General features: G+C 42.5%; 4 protein-coding genes across 13 annotated transcripts; 3 read left to right on the plus strand and 1 right to left on the minus strand.

The window, feature by feature from the left end:
• Window positions 1-16: 16 nt before the first annotated feature.
• Window positions 17-4,290, minus strand: LOC120448206 (WW domain-binding protein 11). 6 transcript variants are annotated; one of them, XM_039630081.2, is made up of 7 exons: window positions 4,100-4,289; window positions 3,658-3,985; window positions 1,604-3,595; window positions 1,334-1,549; window positions 1,066-1,261; window positions 775-1,008; window positions 17-661 (listed from the first exon to the last, which is right to left on the minus strand). In XM_039630081.2, the coding sequence occupies exons 2-7, from the start codon at window positions 3,978-3,980 to the stop codon at window positions 620-622; spliced, it is 3,003 nt and encodes a 1,000-aa protein (XP_039486015.1). In that variant the 5' UTR covers window positions 3,981-3,985; window positions 4,100-4,289; the 3' UTR covers window positions 17-619. The 6 variants fall into 6 exon arrangements, with proteins under 6 accessions (XP_039486015.1, XP_039486011.1, XP_039486016.1 ...); XM_039630077.1 differs by having other exon boundaries at window positions 3,658-3,991; window positions 4,045-4,289; XM_039630082.2 differs by having other exon boundaries at window positions 3,658-3,941; window positions 4,100-4,288.
• A 372-nt stretch (window positions 4,291-4,662) lies between these two features.
• Window positions 4,663-8,700, plus strand: LOC120448308 (1-acyl-sn-glycerol-3-phosphate acyltransferase gamma). 3 transcript variants are annotated; one of them, XM_039630252.1, is made up of 5 exons: window positions 4,663-4,788; window positions 6,497-6,683; window positions 6,745-7,280; window positions 7,870-8,227; window positions 8,298-8,700. In XM_039630252.1, the coding sequence occupies exons 2-5, from the start codon at window positions 6,503-6,505 to the stop codon at window positions 8,384-8,386; spliced, it is 1,164 nt and encodes a 387-aa protein (XP_039486186.1). In that variant the 5' UTR covers window positions 4,663-4,788; window positions 6,497-6,502; the 3' UTR covers window positions 8,387-8,700. The 3 variants fall into 3 exon arrangements, with proteins under 3 accessions (XP_039486186.1, XP_039486188.1, XP_039486187.1); XM_039630254.2 differs by having other exon boundaries at window positions 4,748-4,902; XM_039630253.1 differs by lacking the exon at window positions 4,663-4,788 and adding an exon at window positions 6,195-6,338.
• Window positions 8,701-9,128: 428 nt separating this feature from the next.
• LOC120448310 (1-acyl-sn-glycerol-3-phosphate acyltransferase delta) lies at window positions 9,129-11,540 on the plus strand. Of its 2 annotated transcripts, none has more exons than XM_039630255.2 (5): window positions 9,129-9,342; window positions 9,834-10,005; window positions 10,300-10,835; window positions 10,909-11,266; window positions 11,324-11,540. In XM_039630255.2, exons 2-5 carry the CDS (start codon window positions 9,840-9,842, stop codon window positions 11,401-11,403), a joined length of 1,140 nt encoding a protein of 379 aa, XP_039486189.1. In that variant the 5' UTR covers window positions 9,129-9,342; window positions 9,834-9,839; the 3' UTR covers window positions 11,404-11,540. The 2 variants fall into 2 exon arrangements, with proteins under 2 accessions (XP_039486189.1, XP_039486190.1); XM_039630256.1 differs by lacking the exon at window positions 9,129-9,342 and adding an exon at window positions 9,760-9,779.
• Window positions 11,541-11,838: 298 nt separating this feature from the next.
• On the plus strand, window positions 11,839-17,831 carry LOC120447936 (roquin-1). 2 transcript variants are annotated; one of them, XR_005616080.1, is made up of 5 exons: window positions 11,839-11,986; window positions 13,162-13,324; window positions 13,387-15,552; window positions 16,680-16,936; window positions 17,144-17,831. XR_005616080.1 is itself a non-coding variant. In XM_039629601.1 (4 exons), exons 2-4 carry the CDS (start codon window positions 13,163-13,165, stop codon window positions 16,824-16,826), a joined length of 2,475 nt encoding a protein of 824 aa, XP_039485535.1. In that variant the 5' UTR covers window positions 11,839-11,986; window position 13,162; the 3' UTR covers window positions 16,827-17,831. The 2 variants fall into 2 exon arrangements, 1 of the variants encoding a protein (XP_039485535.1); XM_039629601.1 differs by having other exon boundaries at window positions 16,680-17,831.
• Window positions 17,832-19,686: the final 1,855 nt, after the last annotated feature.

Consider the following 19,686-nt stretch of genomic DNA (forward strand, 5'->3'; position numbering starts at 1 on the left):
AAAAAGTGCTTGTAAATAAATATGAACTTGTTTATTTTACCTTTAGCATGGAATTTTATGCAACGAAACAGAAAATAAATATATTAATTCATAAATATGTATCTTTCACTTAGCAACCAAGATGTCAATATAAAATTTTCAAAAATTAATAATAAAGTTGGAAAACAAGGAACAACATTTGATCAATCCAATTATAAAACAGAAAGCATTTTGCATTTTTTTCGTAGCAAAGTGCATTCAATCTCAAAATGTTCAATTCATTTTAGTTGCACATTTATGGAGGAAATATTATTATTGTGTATATGTAACCCTTTTAACTTAAACAAACTAGGCATATTACATTTTAATTACGTTTCATTGAATTAATGTATTTGTACCAATTCACCGCTCATCCTATACATAAATTAAACAAATTAAATTATTTGTTCAAAGTAATCTTAAGGACGACCGGTCATTGAATACAAGTACACGAAATTAATTCTATAATACGCAATTGAAAATCTTCCGTCATTGTCCTGTATCCTTCAGTGAGTTACGTGGTTGAGTAAATATAGTAGCGCATATGCGATAGTTATAGTTTATAAAAATTAGTAATGCTGATATCCTAAGGGTAGTCTACTTAAATGCCACAAGTGCGGTAATGTGAGTCCCAACCTCGCAGCTGAAAGGAATGTGTTATAAAGAATAATTAAATGAGTACTTTTCCTTAAATACGTCCAAAGTAAATAACCATTTTTGTGCATTATTGTAACCGCTTTAGTACCCATTGCTTACCTGGCATTCACGACTGCAGTACCATTGATTCTGGCAGTTAGAGCACATGTAGGTAGCTTCATACAGCTTGCACTCGTGGCAGTGTCTTCCTGTTTTGCCGTTGGTAGTGGCGGAAGTGGAAGAATCACGATGCGACTTATGGGTACTCTTATGCGGCTTGTTCTTGTGAGACCTGTGCTTCTTTTCGGCCTTCTCTTGGTCGATGCTATTAGCGGAATGTAATTCTTGGTAGTGCTAAATAGGAAAATTCATTTTCGAGGAAACTCTCAAATATTATGATTAAGTTCTTACCTGTCTATTGGCCAGTTGGCGATGAGAGACCATCGGACTGCTGTTAAACAGTGGTTCGATCAGTGATTCATTATCCAAATTATTGTCCAATGAGATGTTACTAAAACGGGAACTTTTTTTCAATGCCTTAATCTTGTTGAGCGATTCTGAAAGAGTGGCAGACAAATTTGCCGAGGAGCTCAACATCTCCTGGTTCCTAATAAGTATATGCCATTAAAATAATGCGTTCGGGTATGAGTTGCGTAATGTTTAATTTTGATTTTCTCACCTGTCTTGCGGGTGCATTAATTTTGGTCGCTTGGCTAGCGGAGCTCTATTTGGATTTCGCTCTGGCTGATGGTCATTTACTACATCCCGAGAATCGTAACGCTGATCGCGCATTGATTGATGACTTGCGGGCATGGAATCTCTTCGAAAAACCATTTGGTCCTCTTCGAAATAGCGCGGATTCACGGGCGGGGCGCGCTCCTTTAAGCCCATTATACTGAAAATGGTCATCTTGAACTTTGAATTCTTACAATTGAACATTTAAGTTTACCCGCGCAGAAGGCGTATGTTGTTCTGGTTGCACTCGGCAAAATTCAGACATTTTTCCACTGCCGACAGACCTTGTTTGGAGGCCATCGGAGCATCCTGTTCCTCTTCTAGCATTGCCTGCATCTCGCGCAGCTCATCTGCGCTGCAGCTCTTGTTGAGAAGGACGGGCAGTAGATCCCTAATAAGCGTCATGCGCTCCTTTCGCTGCAGTCGATCATGCAGCTCCTTCTTAACGCATCGCAGGTGCAACAGTCGGTTGTATTCCTCCTCTTTCTGGGCTATAAGTTTATCTAGGGTGACAAGATCCGCATCGATACGTTCGCGCTCTTTTCTCAATGAATCATTTTCAGGGCGCACCGAGTCAATTTTATCTATCATTATCGTGTTAAATTCTTCAAAAAGTTCTTTGATGCGATAATGGAAGTTGGCATCACTGTTGTTGAGATCAATGGACGACTTTTGGCGGGTTGTTGAAGAAGCAGACGCTGGTGTCTGCAAGCCTTGCGTCTGAGTAGACACCGTATCCGATCGACGGGGTTGCGGCTGCTGGGGCACCGCAAAGTTGGGAGCAACAATTGGAGCAGTATACGGTTGAGATAGCGTTTGGTGGACCTGCTGTGGTGGGGCAATCTGATGTGGAGCAGCTTCCCTTTGTGGGGTTAACGGCTGTACCGAAGTTTGTCTTGATGAAACTGGTTGCTGTGGTGGAGCTACCTGCTGTGGCGGAGCTGATCTCGGTGTACCTAGTTGCTGTGGTGGAACTGATCTCGGCGCACCTAGCTGCTGCGGCTGAGCTAGATGCTGTGGTGGGACTGCTTTTAGCGGAACCAGTTGATGTGGTGAGGCTAATCTCGGTCGAGCTAGGTGCTGTGGTGGAGCGCATGACGCTGAATGCAGTTGCTGTTGTGGAGGTTTGGCTGCAGGAAGCTGCTGTGGTGGAGCTGTTCTTGGGAAATGCATCTGTTGCACCGGGGCTTGAAGTAGTGGAGCAGCCTGAGCTGGAGATCTCTGCGCGAGGGCAGCCACTTGTGGTGCAGCAGCATATGATGCAGCGACCTGGGGTAAAGTTGCCTGTTGAATTGAGAAAGTCTGCGCATTACCTCTAATGTTATTTGCCAGCTTTTCGTTGGGATACGATATCTCTATGGGGGTTGCCGTTGGCGTAGGAGTATTTAAACTGTAAGATTCGGGAGTCGAATTTTCAGATTGCTTAGCGGCAGACGGCGGTGCCAGAGAATACGGTGTGCTCAGCTTAAAAGCTGGCTGACGCTGAAGTGGGTTAGCCGTTGGAGTGCTGGGCATTTGAAGATTTAATGGTGGTGGTGCCTCTATTGGTTTTCGTTGCTGTACCGGTAAAAACTCAATTATCTCATCATCCTCAACTTCTACATTATTGCGCTTCTCGTCGATTGCAGGCGGTGTTACCGAACGGCGTCTCTTAAGAGTGGCATCAAGTACCAGCGACTCTGCCACATCTGGATCACCTTGCGATTGATCCTTTAGAGCCTGTTCCAATTCCAGGCACGCGGAGAGCTTTCCGTAGTCGAATCCCGGTTGCTGAGGATCCTTTTTTACCAAGAACTCGTCGAGGATAGAGGCACCGTTTTCGTTGCTTCCAAGAGCGTTTGGCTTTTTCCTCTCTGTCAACTCGTAGTTCAGTTGGGGCGGTGCAGGAACACGAGACATATTTTCCTTGATGGGCGTAACCCTGGCCTGTGGCTCTGGTTTCTCAGGCGATTCCTCGTTCTCTGTGTCATCAAGACAAATGAGTTCCGGCGAACCACTTCCGCTGCGGCTACGAGAATAGCTGCGACTGCGACTACGACTACGGCTAAAACTGCGGCTGTGGCTGCGACTACGACTGGGGCTCCTGCTGTCGTAGGTCCTGCGCCGCCTGGCGTTAAAGCGAACCAGGTGCTTCAATTTGCGCTTGGCCACCAAGTCCTTCAGGCCGTCAAAATAGCTGTTGTATTCCATTTTATTGGGACGCAGCCTGAAGTTGGAAAGGTAGGTAATTAAAGTTTCGGTGGGTTATTTAAGGTAAATAATTGTTACCAGCGAATACTGCGACGCTTGAAGTAGAGATTTGGCAACCTGCCCCGATGTAACTGCAATTGGCGGATTCGGCGAAGTGTTTCTGAGCGTGTGGAAGGCGGCACCGCCGCGTCATCCGGCTTTGCATCTTTTTCAGTGGCAACCGCCGACTCTGGAGCTCCATTTCCGGGTTTCTCGGTCTCGGATTCCATGGATTTTGTCTTCTGGGGGCGCTGCTTGCTTACCGCCGCATCCATCAAGGCGTCGTAGTCCTCCTCCTCGTGGCTATACTCGTCGCTACTCAGCTGCGAATTGGAGGAATCGTAGATCTCCACGTTGGTCATTTCAGCTGCAACTGGACGACGGTCAGGTATGTACATCTTTGGCATTAACCCCCCAAAAACTCACGCGCTCACGTCTGCAAATTTTGCCCAACAAAACAGCGTCTGCCGGCTGAACTTACCGATCCGCCGACGGGCTCGCTCTTTCAGCTGCTGAAAACCACTTAAAACCTTGGTACACGACACCAAAAAAGCTGATTCGGGTTTATCCCAGTTTTTAAGTGATTACTTTCAGGGAAAATCTAATTTCCAAATGCGAGAAAAATAACTTGGTATTCAATTTTGCGAATGATTTCGGACAGGCATTTAGTGTAGACGCAAACCCTTAGGGTAACCAGGTTTTGGAGAGGGTTTAATACTACCGATTAAAATACCTTTTCCATACTAAGAACCAAAGAATATTAATAAAACGAAGTCTACTCTTATTAGTAATTTCAGTTAATAGGTGAGGAATGTAAATTTTCCTAGCTTGGGATTATTCGCTTTAGTAATTAGTAATACTCCAAAAGTAGTGTTATAAAGGTATCCCAAATGTTGTTCTTATGTGTATAGATTTATAAAAACATTTGCTTAAATTATAAATCATTGAGATAAGCAATACAAATTTGTAAATATATTATCAAAATTCACTCAACAACATCGCAGCCTGACAACACTGCCGACGAATACTAAATATTAAAAAAAAACTAAAAGCAAATGTACCGATTTTCCGATTGTCCACCGGTGGGGGAACGTCATTGCCTTCAAACGGTCATACCGTTTGGCTTACAAAAGAAAACAAATCAATTCGCACAAAAACATTGCCAAAAAGGTAAATGGCGGGCACGACGGCGCCGAGTGATACACATATAGTAGTGACCAGTGACTAGCAACCGATTCCCGCCCAGTGACATTTGTAAACAAAGGACACAACCCACAGTGCCATGTACATATATGTTCTCTATATATACATATGCGTAACAGGGCATAACCGATAAGAGCGGCGCAGCTGCAGATTGATAGCCCTTCCAATTGGACTTTGTTATTGATCATTTGTGGGTGGCGATGGACTCGCTGATCGACTGATAACCATAAATGTTAACCACGTCACGCCACCCCACGCCTCTCCCACACACACACACTCGCACACGTGAGCCAGCTGAGCCATATATGTATGGATGCTCGTACGCACACATGCACATGCTCGAGCGCAAAACTCTTTTGTTGTACTTTATGTAAAGTGGACGATCGAAAAAGTAAACTAATTCAATGCAAGGGGTTCGGATTTCAACGTCGGGGTCACAAATTGAGTGCAACAAAAATCCAATCAAGTTGTCTCAGCGAATTTTCGGTTTATTCAGCCCATGTGGGTGTACATAAGAAATGGCATGAATAAGCTATTGAAAATTACTCCCTACCTCTATGAAATTTAAATCCCAATATCATCTGTGTTTCGCAACAGAATTGATTCATTTCTATTGAAAAAAAAAAACTATGGTGTTTTATGCTGCATGTAAATACATATATGTATCTTTCTATAAATCGTGATTTCTTACTATCATTGCTCTTTAAGACCTTTGTTTTTAGATTTCTTTATATATTTAATTGAAACTCACTTTTTTTTCATCCACATGTTCGAAGGTTTTAATTCATGAGGAGGAGACGAGAATCATTTGAACGAAAATTTTACAATAATGTCTTCCATGTTATCTTAATGTTATTTATTAAATTGAAATTGAAATTTTTTGTACGTACATGTCCATTCATATTTTTTTAATAGTTTCTCATTATAATTTAAATTACCTTTTCCAATATCAAAAATATCTGAAACCAAGTATTATTAAATAATCAATTATCAAAATGGATGTTTTACCTCGATGAAAGGATTTAATTGGTTTAAAGATGTAAAGTTTTGGGCTTACCTTAACATTAAAAACCCTTAACAAAAAAAACACCCACATGTACTAAAAACGACACTTAAATGTCATCAATTTATTGCTAAAACTGTTTGCACATTTTGGTCCCCATAAACCACTCATTCTAAAGATTATTGACTTGCGAGCTTCCACTGTGAAGTGCGAGTATCTGGCTTATAATGACTATCCGCCGGACAGCCGGACTTTGTCCACAGCGGCTAGTTGTAGCTATTTCGGACGGAGAAGGCATCGATTGGCCAAGGCTGATTAGATTCCTTAGCTAAATCTATGAAAGCTATAGTCTATAGGCTATAGCCTATGGTCCCCGCCGATATCTGGCGAATATCTACCGTTCGCTGGTTGCCCCAGTCCATTGCCAGCCGGTGGTTCAGGTGGTTGCCTTTCCGGATTTCACGCTTTCTTTTAACTTGACCGCGTGCTTTTGATTGCAGAAAACGCAACTCGAGTGAGTGCGGGAACCTTGTGTAGTGGTCATAAACGAGGTGTTCCACCCGCGGGGCCATAAAGTGCGGGTTTACGAGCACTACCGGGGGAACAACCTACAATTAAAGTAGTAATTACGTAAGGACTGCCGTTTAATTGGGTAAACATCGCTACTTGCAGATCAAAATGGGTTCCCTGGAGAAGCTGAAACAATTGAGACTGATACACCTGTGCATCGCGCTCACCTTCTTCACCAGCGGGCTGTGCATCAACTTTATCCAGCTGCTGATGCACGTCTTTATTAAGCCCATAGACAAGCGACTCTTCCGCAAGCTGATGTACTATGCCTGCTATTCGCTGTACTCCCGTGAGTATATCCTAACCAGTTCCAGTAAGGAGTTCAAAACGTAACACCTCCAATCCATTAGAACTGATCTTCGTGTCCGATTGGTACGCCGGCAGCAAGATGACTGTCTACATGGACAAGGAGGACTTCGAGAAGCATGCCGGCAAGGAGCATGTCCTCTTGATTATGAACCACAAGTACGAGATCGATTGGCTCAACGGCTGGATGATCTGCGAAAAGTTAGGCGTCCTGGGCAACTGCAAGGCCTATGCCAAGAAGGCAATCCGCTACGTGCCCATCATCGGCTGGGGCTGGTGGCTGGCCGAGTTCGTCTTCCTCAACCGCAACTTCGACCAGGACAAGACCATTATCACCGAACAGCTCAAGGTGGTCTTCTCCTACCCCGATCCCACCTGGCTGTTGCTCAACGCCGAGGGCACTCGCTTTACTCCCGCCAAGCACGAGGCCTCTGTGAAATTCGCCCAGGAGAGAGGCATGACGGTGCTGAAGCACCACTTGATTCCGCGCACCAAGGGATTCACTGCCAGTTTGGCACCCATCCGGGGTCTGTGTCCGGTCATCTACGACATTAACCTAGCGTACAGGCCCACAGATAAGGTAAGAAAGTACTTTAAGTTATATAATACTGTATTTTATTGTTCCATGCCATTAATGCAGAATTCTGCAAGGCAAAGCTTCTCATGTATTTTTGATGAGGCCTATCAGCCAGTTCGATTATACGTGTCTGATTACTTAGCCCTAATCTAATTTCGTTTTTCGATTAGCTTGCTCATAAAAGAAGTGTCGAATTTACTTCACTACTTCACTCATGATTTCTTGAGATGGATGCTCTTAAAGATATCGATCGATTAAAATAGGCAAACATTTCAAGGTTAATCAAGTCGTCATAATTATACCATCTTTTTTTATTATGTTTAATATTCCTTACCCCTGACGTCATCAGTATTATTGGCACTTTGCCAACATAGCAACTATAACATTTAATCGGAGTAACTTGTCTTTCTAATGATAAGTGCACGGAATTCAGAAAGCTGCACTTATTGTGCTTTTAAATTAAATTTGCAAAAGCGGTTAAGGGGCTAGAAAGGTTTCATAACGTGTGATTGTGTTGTTAAATGAAAAATTGGCACTTTTAGCTTTTAAAACTCTATAGACCAGAGTAATTAATTTGCAATTGTACTTCTAGAACCCCGCCACAATGCTGAGCCTTCTGCATGGAAAGAGCGTGGAACCCCACCTGCTGATGCGGCGTATTCCACTTGAACAGGTTCCTGAGGACGAGAAGGAGGCCGCCGCCTGGCTGCAGAACCTGTTCGTGGAGAAGGACAAGATCATCGATAGCTTCCTGGAGACGGGCAGTTTCTTCAAGACGTCCGGTGTGAAGGAGGTCCCGGCATATGTGAATCAACGCCGGCTGTGTTCGCTTGTAAACTTTGTCTGCTGGGCGGTATTCTCTCTGTCCTGCATCTTCTACTACGTGATCACTTCCCTGCTGGCGGCCAACTGGACGGCCTTCATCACTGCTCTTTCCGTCTTGGGACTTTGTAAGTTTGGGACTTAACCTTAACCTTATCTTTTGTTTATCTTATTGAAATTCCTTTTTCCTTTTTTCAGTTTACTGGCTTATGGGCCAGGCCATCAACAAGACGCAGATCAGCAAGGCATCTAATTATGGGTCCTCCAAGTCCCCAAGCGCAAAGTAACTTTCGAATTTAGTTTCGATTGTCGTCGAACTTAATTATCTACAAGTGACTTTGTAAAAGGCAGTCCTCTCACAAATCTCTCTGCTAAATGGATCAATTCGCGATTCCTCCCCGGACGATTTCAAGTGTTTTTGAACAGAAGTGCATGTTTTTCTTGTCTAAGTTTATGGTTACGAGGTAACTCCCGCACACTGGAGCCATCAATTTGCGTACGTAGTTGGTAGTTGTACACCTAAGTGGAAATTTAATTGTTTGATCAATTGTATTTTGGCGAGCATTGCAATAATTAAATTAAACAGAACGTGAGAGCGTGAGTTTGTTGTTTTTGATAAGGCGTACGGCAAGCAGTACCCTGATAAGGGCTGCTGATAAGTGGGGGCAGACAAGCAGTGCATAGAGTGACCTTAACACAAAATACCGCCAGCATTTCTTAACTGGATATTTGACTAAATAATTGTGAATCAACATATTCGTAAGTAGAATAAGTGTAAAATCTTAAATTTTTTTTACATTTCCAGGAACATTAAATATTAAAAATAGTTTTTCTTGAACAGGAGTAGTAAATTGTAACAACTTTGCTATAAACAAAGCAAATACCCGGATAGTATAGAAATTTGTGTTTATCAGCATGCTCCACACGTTCAGTTTCTAATCTGTTGTAACGATCGGAAACAGCGCACGTTCCGTTAGTTCGACTGCTTGCCCTTGGCTATACGATCAATACAACCACACGCCAAGCATAAAATCACCTTTATTCGCCGATAAGCATTCCTATTGACTGATAACAAGTGATTAAAAGTGTTAGTTGTGGGTTTCTGTGTTGTACTATCGACGAGATCCTTATCACTAGAGGCTCGGGCGCCTAGAAGAGTCACTTTCATTCAGTCGAATTCTACTGGTCGATAGAACAAGTTGCAACTTCCTGGTCTCTAATTGTTAAGATTCCGCTAAGATAGGTGAGTGTGTGTGTGTGTGTTCTGGTGTAAATGCAACAGTGGACTGTCGCAAAGTGAAACTAGAACGTGAAAAGTTCTAAGTTCTATGGCATCGTCTTGATCATTGCTACTATCAAGAGGATACTATTATAAGTTCGGTTTCCCTCGTCTAACTATGCAATAAAAAATATCTTAATTGACTATGAAATTCGTTCTTTCGTTTGAAATTCCCGATCCAACGATAAGAATTGAACTTCTAGGTTTGCATATTATAGAGAGCTCACTGTATCGATACTGTGTGTGTGCGTTTACGGTACCATAATTTAAGCATTTCAATTTCCATGACACAGTGGGAGCAAAGTTTGAGTGCTGGCCAGGCCATTTAATCAGAAGTTGATATCGTGCGCTGGACATATTTATTAAGTGCATTGCAGACACGACTTTCGACTTTCGATTACGTAAACGTTGGTCCAACTGACTGACTGATTTAATTGATTTGCGTGTATTTTTAGCCTAGGATGTCGCACCTCAGGGGCTTGGGACGACTGCTAATCGCTGTGACCTTCTTCACGTGCGGATTCTTCGTCAACATTGGCCAGCTTTTGCTGATTCTCCTCGTTAGGCCCTTCGATAAGAAGCTCTCTCGCAGTCTGGCCTACTACCTGCACTACTCCTTCTATTGCAGTAAGTACACATCATATCCTGAGCATTATACTATCATGGGAATAACGGTATATAGTCAATTCAAATCAAGTATAGTGTAGCATTCAGCACAGTTCCACTGTTTTCCTAACCAAAGATTAGGTAACATATGTAATGTAGTTACGTATTTCTTATTTAAATAATGAATGTTGAAAATGTACTCGTTATTAAATCGTGCAAATACCTTAGAAATTTGTTATCACAAGCGTTGCCCAACGAAATTAGTGTAACTGATTGCAGCTTCATAATTATTTTGAATCTGTCTCCCCGTTTTAGTCCTTGTCTGTGTGGCGGAATGGTATGCGGGCAGCAAACTGAGGGTGTACATCGACCCCCAGGACGAGCAGAAGTTCTTCGGCAAGGAGCACGGACTGCTTCTGATGAATCACACGTACGAGATCGACTGGCTAACCGCATGGATGATCACCGACAAGCTGGGCAATCTGGGGGGAACCAAGGCGTATGCCAAGAAGATGCTGCGCTACGTCCCGGTCTTGGGTTGGGTATGGTGGATGGCCGAGTTCATCTTCCTTGATCGCAACTTCGAAAAGGACAAGGTGGTAATCAAGACGCAGCTAAAGGAGGTGTTCTCCTATCCGGATCCCGTGTGGCTACTGCTCAACGCGGAGGGCACCCGTTTCACTGCCGCCAAGCATGAGCTGTCCGTCAAGTTCGCACAGGAACGCGGTCTTCCCGTCCTCAAGCACCACTTGATTCCGCGCACTAAAGGATTCACCACCAGTCTGCCCACCATGCGAGGCATCTGTCCTGCCATCTACGACATCAATCTGGCCTTCAAGAAGGATGCTGAGGTGAGGATTTCAAAACTTATATGAACAATTAAGTCTTGTGAAATTACAATTTGGAACTTGAATCGCTTTACAGCCGAAGCCCACCATGCTGTCCCAGTTGAACGGAGAGCCCGTGGAACCGTACATGTACATTCGCCGAGTGCCACTGGACGTGGTTCCGGATGGTGAAAAGGAGGCCGCTGACTGGATGCAGAACTTCTTTGCGGAAAAGGACAAGATCATTGACAGCTTCCACGAGACTGGCAGCTTCTTCAAGAACTCTGGGGTCAAGGAGGTGCCCGAGAAGATCTACAAGCCGCGCTTGAGCACTCTGCTCAACTTTTTGGGCTGGGCTTCTTTTGCTGTCCTGTGCATCCTGCACTATTTGGTAACCTCACTGGTTGCCGGCAACTGGTTTGGCTTCATCACTGTTTTGTCGATTTTGGGAGGATGTAAGTTGGCAGTTAAAATTTCGAGGAGATCTATTTAACTTTTTAAACTTCTTCCAGTCTATGGCCTCATGGATTACGCTGTCAATGCTTCAAAGATCAGCAAAGCCTCTGCGTATGGTGCAGCTGCTAAGAAATAGATTTTTATACTTTAGTTTTATAAACTTTGCGACAGTTTGGTAAAATACGGCTGATAAGTAATAACTTGAATTTTATGTACATCGAGTTAAATGTACAAAAACCAATTGTAGTTAATAAAATAACATTGTATGCGAAATTGTCTTGCAAGAATGAAAAGTTTCTTAGGGGTAATGTTTAATGTGATAAGATTTATCAGTCTTCTGGCATCAAAGACTTAAACGCCTAATAACAAACGTTTTACACTTGATTATATTTGGAACAAAGCTCGATGGGGTTTGAATTTCCCACATATGCATGTAAAATAAATACTATAAAATTATTTAGGTTATCGAATTTCAAATTTAGATAGTCAAGCCAAAAACGATAACTGCTCATTTCAATCACCTGAGTGCGTTCAGTGCGACCCTTAGCGCAAGCAGTGCATCAACACATTGGACATTTTCAGCCAGCTGAATTCAGTATTTCGCCGCTCGTCACCTGCGGTCATACTGATTGCAACTTCCCAAATTTCTTACAAAAATCCAATGAAAATTAAAAAACATCTTTTCGTACCTTTAATGCAATAATATGTGCATTTTGAAGGTGAGTCTGTGCAGCACCAGTGCCAAAAACTGCTTAAAATCAAGTTTCTGCAAAATACACGGAGCAGAGTGAAAAGTGAAACGTAACGAAAAAACGTTGGGAGAGATTTTCGTGCAGTTCAGTGTTTTTCCTGGGGGATTGCTCGGTTTCAAGGACCTTTAACTGGATTGTGGCCTTACTTTTTGAAGGTGGCATTCCTTGGGTTGGTACATCGCTTAGGATACTTCCCAAAATCCCCTTTGTTCGCTTCTCAAAAGAAAGCGGATGCTTGATGACGTTGAAAGCGAGTTACGTTTGTGTCCCCCATTAAATCCGTTATGCCTGTGTGTGTGAGTGGCTCTCTCTAGGGGTCTCAAAAGGATATTGAGCAATCCTTTGGGAATGTAAAGTCCCAAAAAAGTTCTTCAGGAAGTGCAACTGGCGTATAAAAGTATATATTAGCTCTATAAACATACAGATATACTTGCATGCGTGTACAAATGCCTCCGCTCACCAACACTATCAGTTGTGTGTGTGCGTGTCTGTGTGGGGGAGCGCGTGAGTGTGTGTGGCGACAGCTGACGTTGGGGGTAAGGCGAGAAGAAGAAAAAGACGAAAGCGAAACTTTTTACTGTGCCACTTTTGATCGTTGTAAATGGAAAATAAGTCTATCTTGAGTCACGTCACTTTCATCGTTACATCAATTAGCTAATACGTACATATTGGATCAAAGTCCGATCTTTAAACGGTTTACCCTTTTTATGTCTATAATATAAATAATATTTATGGTCAGCTTCTATACTGATCTTAATGTGATCATTCCCCTTAAGATTCGACTTATAGATGTAGCATGTTACAAGTCTGTTTAAAATATAATTATTCATTCATATATTAAAGCGAATGTTTTCCATAAAATTAAATCTGATAAGGATATCATTTGAATTACCCATAGAGCATATGTACATTTATGGCATATTTTGTTTAACCAAGATAAGAAAATTCACACATTCTTGCTATAAACCTGTTACAATAAAGCAAAATAATCCACTCTATTCCCAAAATATATTAATTATACGGCTAATTTATTCAGATTTAATAAGATTCTCATTCCACAAAAAAGCCAATGAAACAAAAGATTTTCCCTACCTTTGAGCTTGAATCATCTTAATTGGTATTTGTATGTCTCTTACGCACAGCATGCCGATTCAGGCTCCCTCATGGACAGATTTTCTGAACTGTCCCATCTGCTGCAATGAATTCGCGGCCAGCCAGCGATGTCCGGTCAGTCTGGGCTGCGGGCACACCATCTGCAAGCTATGCCTGACGACCCTCTACAACCGGCAGTGTCCCTTCGATCAGGTGAGTTGCAGTACATCTAAGTTTGCCAAACGCTAATTGATCTGCTCGTATCGTTTTCTCAGACTGTGATTGTCAGCGATATCGACAATCTGCCCATTAACCATGCCTTGCTCCAGTTGGTCAAGGACTCGGAGCTCCTCGACCTTGGACCACCACCGCCCAGTGTGCAAAAGCTGGAGACGGAGCATCTCAAGTGCTACCAACTGGGTCAGCGGTGCATCGAGGAGCTGGCTTTGCACTTGAAGTCCTTCCTCAACCTAAACGGAAATGGCAATCTCCTGACTCGACCCATGCTACGGAAACTGGTTACCCTGGTCAACTGCCAGCTAATGGAGGAGGAGGGACGGGTGAGGGCGCTCCGAGCAGCAAGATCCCTAGGCGAACGCACAGTCACCGAGCTAATCCTGCAGCATCAAAATCCCCAACAGTTGAGCTCAAATTTGTGGGCAGCAGTGCGGACAAGAGGATGCCAGTTTCTGGGACCCGCCATGCAAGAGGAGGTACTCAAACTGGTGCTGCTGGCCTTGGAGGAGGGATCTGCGCTTTCGCGCAAAGTACTGGTCATGTTCGTCGTGCAGCGACTAGAACCGCAGTTTCCCCAGGCTTCAAAGACTAGTATCGGACATGTGGTACAGCTGCTCTACCGTGCAAGCTGCTTCAAGGTGTCCAAGCGGGAGGCGGACTCGTCGTTAATGCAACTCAAAGAAGAATTCCGAACATACGACGCCTTACGTCGCGAGCACGATGCCCAAATCGTTCAGATCGCCACCGAGGCGGGTCTTCGCATAGCACCGGAACAGTGGTCTTCCCTATTGTATGGCGACGTGATGCATAAGAGTCATATGCAGAGCATCATCGATAAGCTGCAGACGCCAAGCTCCTTTGCCCAATCAGTCCAGGAATTGGTCATCGCCTTGCAGCGGACCAGTGATCCTGCGAAGCTGTCCAGTTTGCACCATCATTTGAAGTACCTGGCCAACATTGACCCCTGTGCAGAGGTGGCCCCGTGGTCGGATTTGGCTGAGGCCCTGGATGCAGTGCGCCATTCGGTCATTGGACTGGTAAACTTCCTTCAGCACCATGGAGTGCGCAAGGCGCAGGACGGCATCAGTGGCGGTGGCAGCGGTGGGACGGCCAATAGCAATCCCAAGTACAAGATCAGTTTATGCAGGGACTTAAATGTGCGAAGGGTGTGTCCTAGAGGTGCAAGCTGTACCTTTGCCCATTCCCAGGAGGAGGTAGAACGCTATCGTGCACGGAATCGAGGAAAACATATGAAGACACCGTTGGCCCTGCAGGGGCCCCCCGCGGTAGGAGTAGGAGCCATTAAAAAACCACTAGGAGAGCAGGACGGACCGGCTCTAGGAGTGCCACCCATGTTGCCTATGTCGCCAATGCATTATATGGGATCTCCCAGAGGATATCTGGATCCCAGCTTGGGACTATCGCCGGGAGGTGGACTTCCACCGCAGCAGTCGCCCCTGCTTCATCCGACCCATCACAGTCCCATTACTCGACTCGTAGTGCCCAGCCGCTACGATCCTCGTTTCAGTGGCTTTGGTGTTGGCACGCCTAGGAATCCTTCTCCCAGAGAATACCAAGCAAACCCGGCGCCAGCACAGCGCCATGCCAACCCACCGAACTTTAGTGTGAACAGCAATCTGCACAAGGGCTACATGTTGCCCGGTGGCGGTGGAGATGTCTTCCATTTGGGCAATCCCTGGGAGCAAGCATACCTGGCACAGCAGCAGCAACAGCAGCAGAATCCTCAACCGCATCCCCAACAGCAGCAATCACCGTCCAGCAAGCCGAATCCCAGCCGACCGTTGTCGATTTTAGCCGCAACAGCTGATACCTCATTTTATGAAAAGAAACCGCCGAATAGTGTTAACATAGATCTGGACAGAGTCCCGGAGGTCGATGTGGATGCAGTGAATCTGTTCCGGCGATCCAACAACAACAACAATACCAGCTCACACAACAACAACAATCATGGCTCATCGCTGCTGTTCTGGAACAATACGGGAAAAGAGTCAGCAAATTTTGTACGATCAGACTCCATATTGGATGACGATGCGTCCACATTCGACGTGCCCACTGGCTCCTCTATGCTGAGTATCTACGGTCCCATTTGTCCCAAGAGCAGCACTACCGGCAACTGGAACAACTTTGATCTGGGATATGGCGGCTACAAGAGCGACAGAAACGATAACTTCAATGCCAATAAGGTATGTTTTTTTAATATAACTGTTTAACTTGTTGGATCTTCTCAGAAATTATAAAACTTACTATAACTTTACAAACCTTAATTATATATAATATTTAACATTCTTTTGACGGAATCAGTTAAGTTATCTGACGGATCTGATGTTCAGGTCTTTTTGGATATTTTCCTTTTTGTTATACCAGGGTTGTTCAGTGATTGTTCTCATTATCATCAATTGAGCCCTTTCCATAATATCAATGTTACTACTGCCGGCACTTCTGTTTCTCTCGAATTCCGAACTGATGCGCTGGAATAAGATTACTTATCTTCCAATAGTGGGTGATTCGGGTCATCAGACATTTTTGATATAGTCTAGAAAGTCAAGACAATAGACTTGTAGATCTGTGCGATAAAAAACTGAATGGTATTTTCCTGCCTTTGGTGTCATTACTGTCCTTTTTGTTATACCATGGGTTGTTCACATGATCTAATAGACATTTGTAGATCTGTGCGATAAAAAACTGAATGGTATTTTCCTGCCTTTGGTGTCATTACTGTGATCGACTTTTTCTTATTTAATAAATCACATCCTGGAGATTTTTTCACAACAAGTTGATTCTTTATAATGTTTGCTATTTTTTTGGCTCTTCTGCTACCATAGGTAATACAAACGAACTTGTAGCAGGGTTTTTCTGGAACTCATATTGAAGGTGCGTTGCAAATGTGAAACTCTGTCTTTATAGCTTCGGGCGCTCATGATGCTTCGTGGATTGATGATCGAAGTCAAATGTAATTGTAGTTATATCTGATCAAAGCAGGAGGGTTGGTTAGTCTGCTCGAAGTCAAGCTTTCTATTTGCATTTATGATGGCATTATTCAACTGTTTTCCCTTAGGGTTGACGAGGCGTGATCCCCAGTGGGTGTGCTATGTAGGTTGGTGTGCTGATTCTTATAGGTGGTGTGACTTATTATCTTTCTAGCTATTTATGCTATTTTAACAGTTTTAGCTTATAGGTATGGTATATACACATATGTACATATACTTAATATGGCCTGCCATTGAAGGTCCATAGTAAATAAACTTTAATTTTCTAGTTGATAAGGCTTTACAACTTGCTTAATCTTGTTTAAATATCTTCCTCAACACAGCAACAGCAGCCAGTGTGGGGCAGGAAGCCACAACTGATGTCGGAGGACAGTTTCGAGGGCGGAATCGACAGTGGAATGATGTTGCAGTTGGAGAAGAACCTGGTGGACATCGTCGATCCCGATGACAGTGGGATCAAGGTGGACTAGGAGCTGCAGTTCGGCTCACTCAGCCAGAGGATATTTCTATATAGGTGTTATATAGATCGAAAGGGCGGGAGAGAATATGTATAATGCAATCATTTTACGCATCGTTAGAGGTTTGTACCGCACAGTTCAAACTTTGGTAGAATTTCAAATGTAATTGTAGTTAAATCTGATCCGACCGATCCGTTATTGGATCGGAGCCAAAACAAAACATCAATTGGGTTGGGTACCGTCTACTAGAATCTATTAAATAATTGTCTAATTAGTTCATTGTTCAAATTTTGTGGAAATGTGTTACTCATGTTCGTGTTATGTTTCAGATTCGGGGATTGTGTCTAGCACACATAGTGAAAAGTAAAAGGAAACATAAATAAACTCAACCTAGATTGTAAACTATGTGTGTAGCCTAGAATTCAGCTCAGACTCGTAGATCCGTAGGAACTCCCAAAAGAGGCGATCAAGAGTGATGACAATGAGGATGAGATATGCAAACGCTTGTTGAGATCAAGCAACATCCAGATTTGTATAGAAGCGAAGATTTTAAAGCCATTTTCTCAGATGAAATAGCTACTGTGCACTAATTAACTAAACCATGAAGACTTCGAAATCTAGGCAGAACTCATATTCCTATCCAAAATAGTGTGTTTGTCATCCACCCTCCTTATTATTTGTGATCAAATTTTGATTGATTGTGTAACGCTGTAAACATAGATATAAACTTATATATTTTTTTTAATAATTAACTATTTCAAAACGCTATTTTTATATATACAAAATCAGCAGGGCTGACAGGACTTGAAAATCCTATCGCCCTCAGAACACAATCACACACATACACCAACACGCATACATACCGAGTCACAGGACACGAATGATCATTTGTATGTGTGAGAAATGAATGTTTATATTTCTTAAAGAAATTTTAATAACGCTATTGTGCGATGTTGTTAACTATTGTACTATATATTATTAAATTTATTGAAAATAAATTAAAATCACGTCCCATTATCCCTTTTTGTAAACTGTGTGAAAAGTAAAGTACAGGAGAATTGAGAAACAGGAAGTTAAATGTCAGTCAGGGCTTTGAGAACATTTACACATACCTATTCTACGCAAATATAAATTTGTATTTATATCTAGAAACTAATCAATTGTGCGCTCTATTATTAATATTATATATTAATGTCAGTTGAGCCTGCGTTTTGCTTTCAAGACTTTGTACATCAGTTTGATTTGAAGTAAAAGTGAACGATTTTGTAACATGTATTTGTTAAGCGATAAAATCAGGAACCCTATATATAACCACGCTTGGTCATAGAAGAATATAACATATATATCTTTACAAATATATTTATTGTTAACGAGTTTCGATGCCGTGTGTGTAGTAGAATCAATGTAAAAATTATTCCCCGTCCCGGGGAGTGCGTGTTCAGTTGTGAGCTAGTTAAAATTGATTGAAGCAATTTTAAAGCAAAATCATATATGTAAATGTAATTTCCTATTACTCAGAAACTAAAGCATTCAGTGTGTAGAAGCGATATAATGGAGTAAATTGGATTTCTTCAATCCATTTGCCTCCTGCCAAACGCGAAAATATGGAAGAAGGCTGGGCGGAGAGTCCTTTAACTGCGTACTTAAGTCCCAATTGAGATACAAACGATACGGACTCAGATCCAGATTTGGCGATATCCGCTCAGACTTTGGCTGTGGCGAAGTTTATTTTAGCTTAAACCCAATGGGTTCAGTTCATAGTAACGTATTTGTTGAGTTAAGTTTTGTAACTTTATAATTTACAATCAGTCCAGCAACCTCCAGATCCCCTCAACTCCAATATTTCAAAACTGACCGAGGCTCTTTTTTTAAACAGATCGGGCCGAGCAATTCACACATACACACCGACATTTTCTATTTACACACACTTATTTAAATGCATATATATATTTACACATACATATGTTAATTAAATGTATTTTTGGTATTATCACTCAATGTTTCTACGCTAAGCAAATTTCGAGTTTGGTTAATCAAAGTGAAAAAAAGAATGCAAAAAAAAAAAACAAATTATTTATTTTATTTACCAATAAATTTTCACAAAACTTTAGTTGTTTCGGTTTACCTCTACCATTATTTTAAGTTCAATACGAAAGATGAGAGATGATGTGCAAAACATATCAAAGCGAAGAAAGCAAACGAGAAACTTAACCAAATAACCACCAGCAGAGTTTAAGAAACTACGAACACCAACAGCAACCACCAGATAGGAAATTTAATGGAATACAATATGAAATCCTATAGTTAACGCAACTAGTTACAGACAATCCGCATAAATTAATAAGATAAACGTAAAATATGGTTAAATATGGTATGATAGTAGGCGCTTCTGTTCCTCAACCTAGGGTTAGTGATGTTAAACGACCAAGGTCGCACAGATACAGATACAGACGACTTAGCAGAAGCTCAGATTTAATAAGTCTTTTATAACCTGCCAGGAGATTGCTTGTCGACCCACCCAAAGAGATCCTCGATAGATCCCAGCACTGCAATCGAGTAATAAGTAGATAGCCAGGGACTCTCTTTCAGCGCATCTAATGTTTTATGGTGAGGACAATACGATACTTTCCATCTAAAGCCCACTACCCAAAAGTCGAAGCTCAATGGAAGAGCACAAACTCCCTGAAAGATCAAAGGTCCCGTCTCTGCAAACGAACCGTTGCTGTTTTTGGTGTAACTTATAAGTTGAAGACCCTTGAATTGTGATGATGTGAAATTTACAGTTAACATGAGATACTAATCCCAGTTCAATGGGAACGAACAAATGTCTTTATATTAAATGCTAATTGAAACTAACTATAACGAGTGTAAT

This window comes from Drosophila santomea, chromosome 3L (genome assembly GCF_016746245.2).
Source record: "Drosophila santomea strain STO CAGO 1482 chromosome 3L, Prin_Dsan_1.1, whole genome shotgun sequence".
Taxonomy (NCBI): domain Eukaryota; kingdom Metazoa; phylum Arthropoda; class Insecta; order Diptera; family Drosophilidae; genus Drosophila; species Drosophila santomea.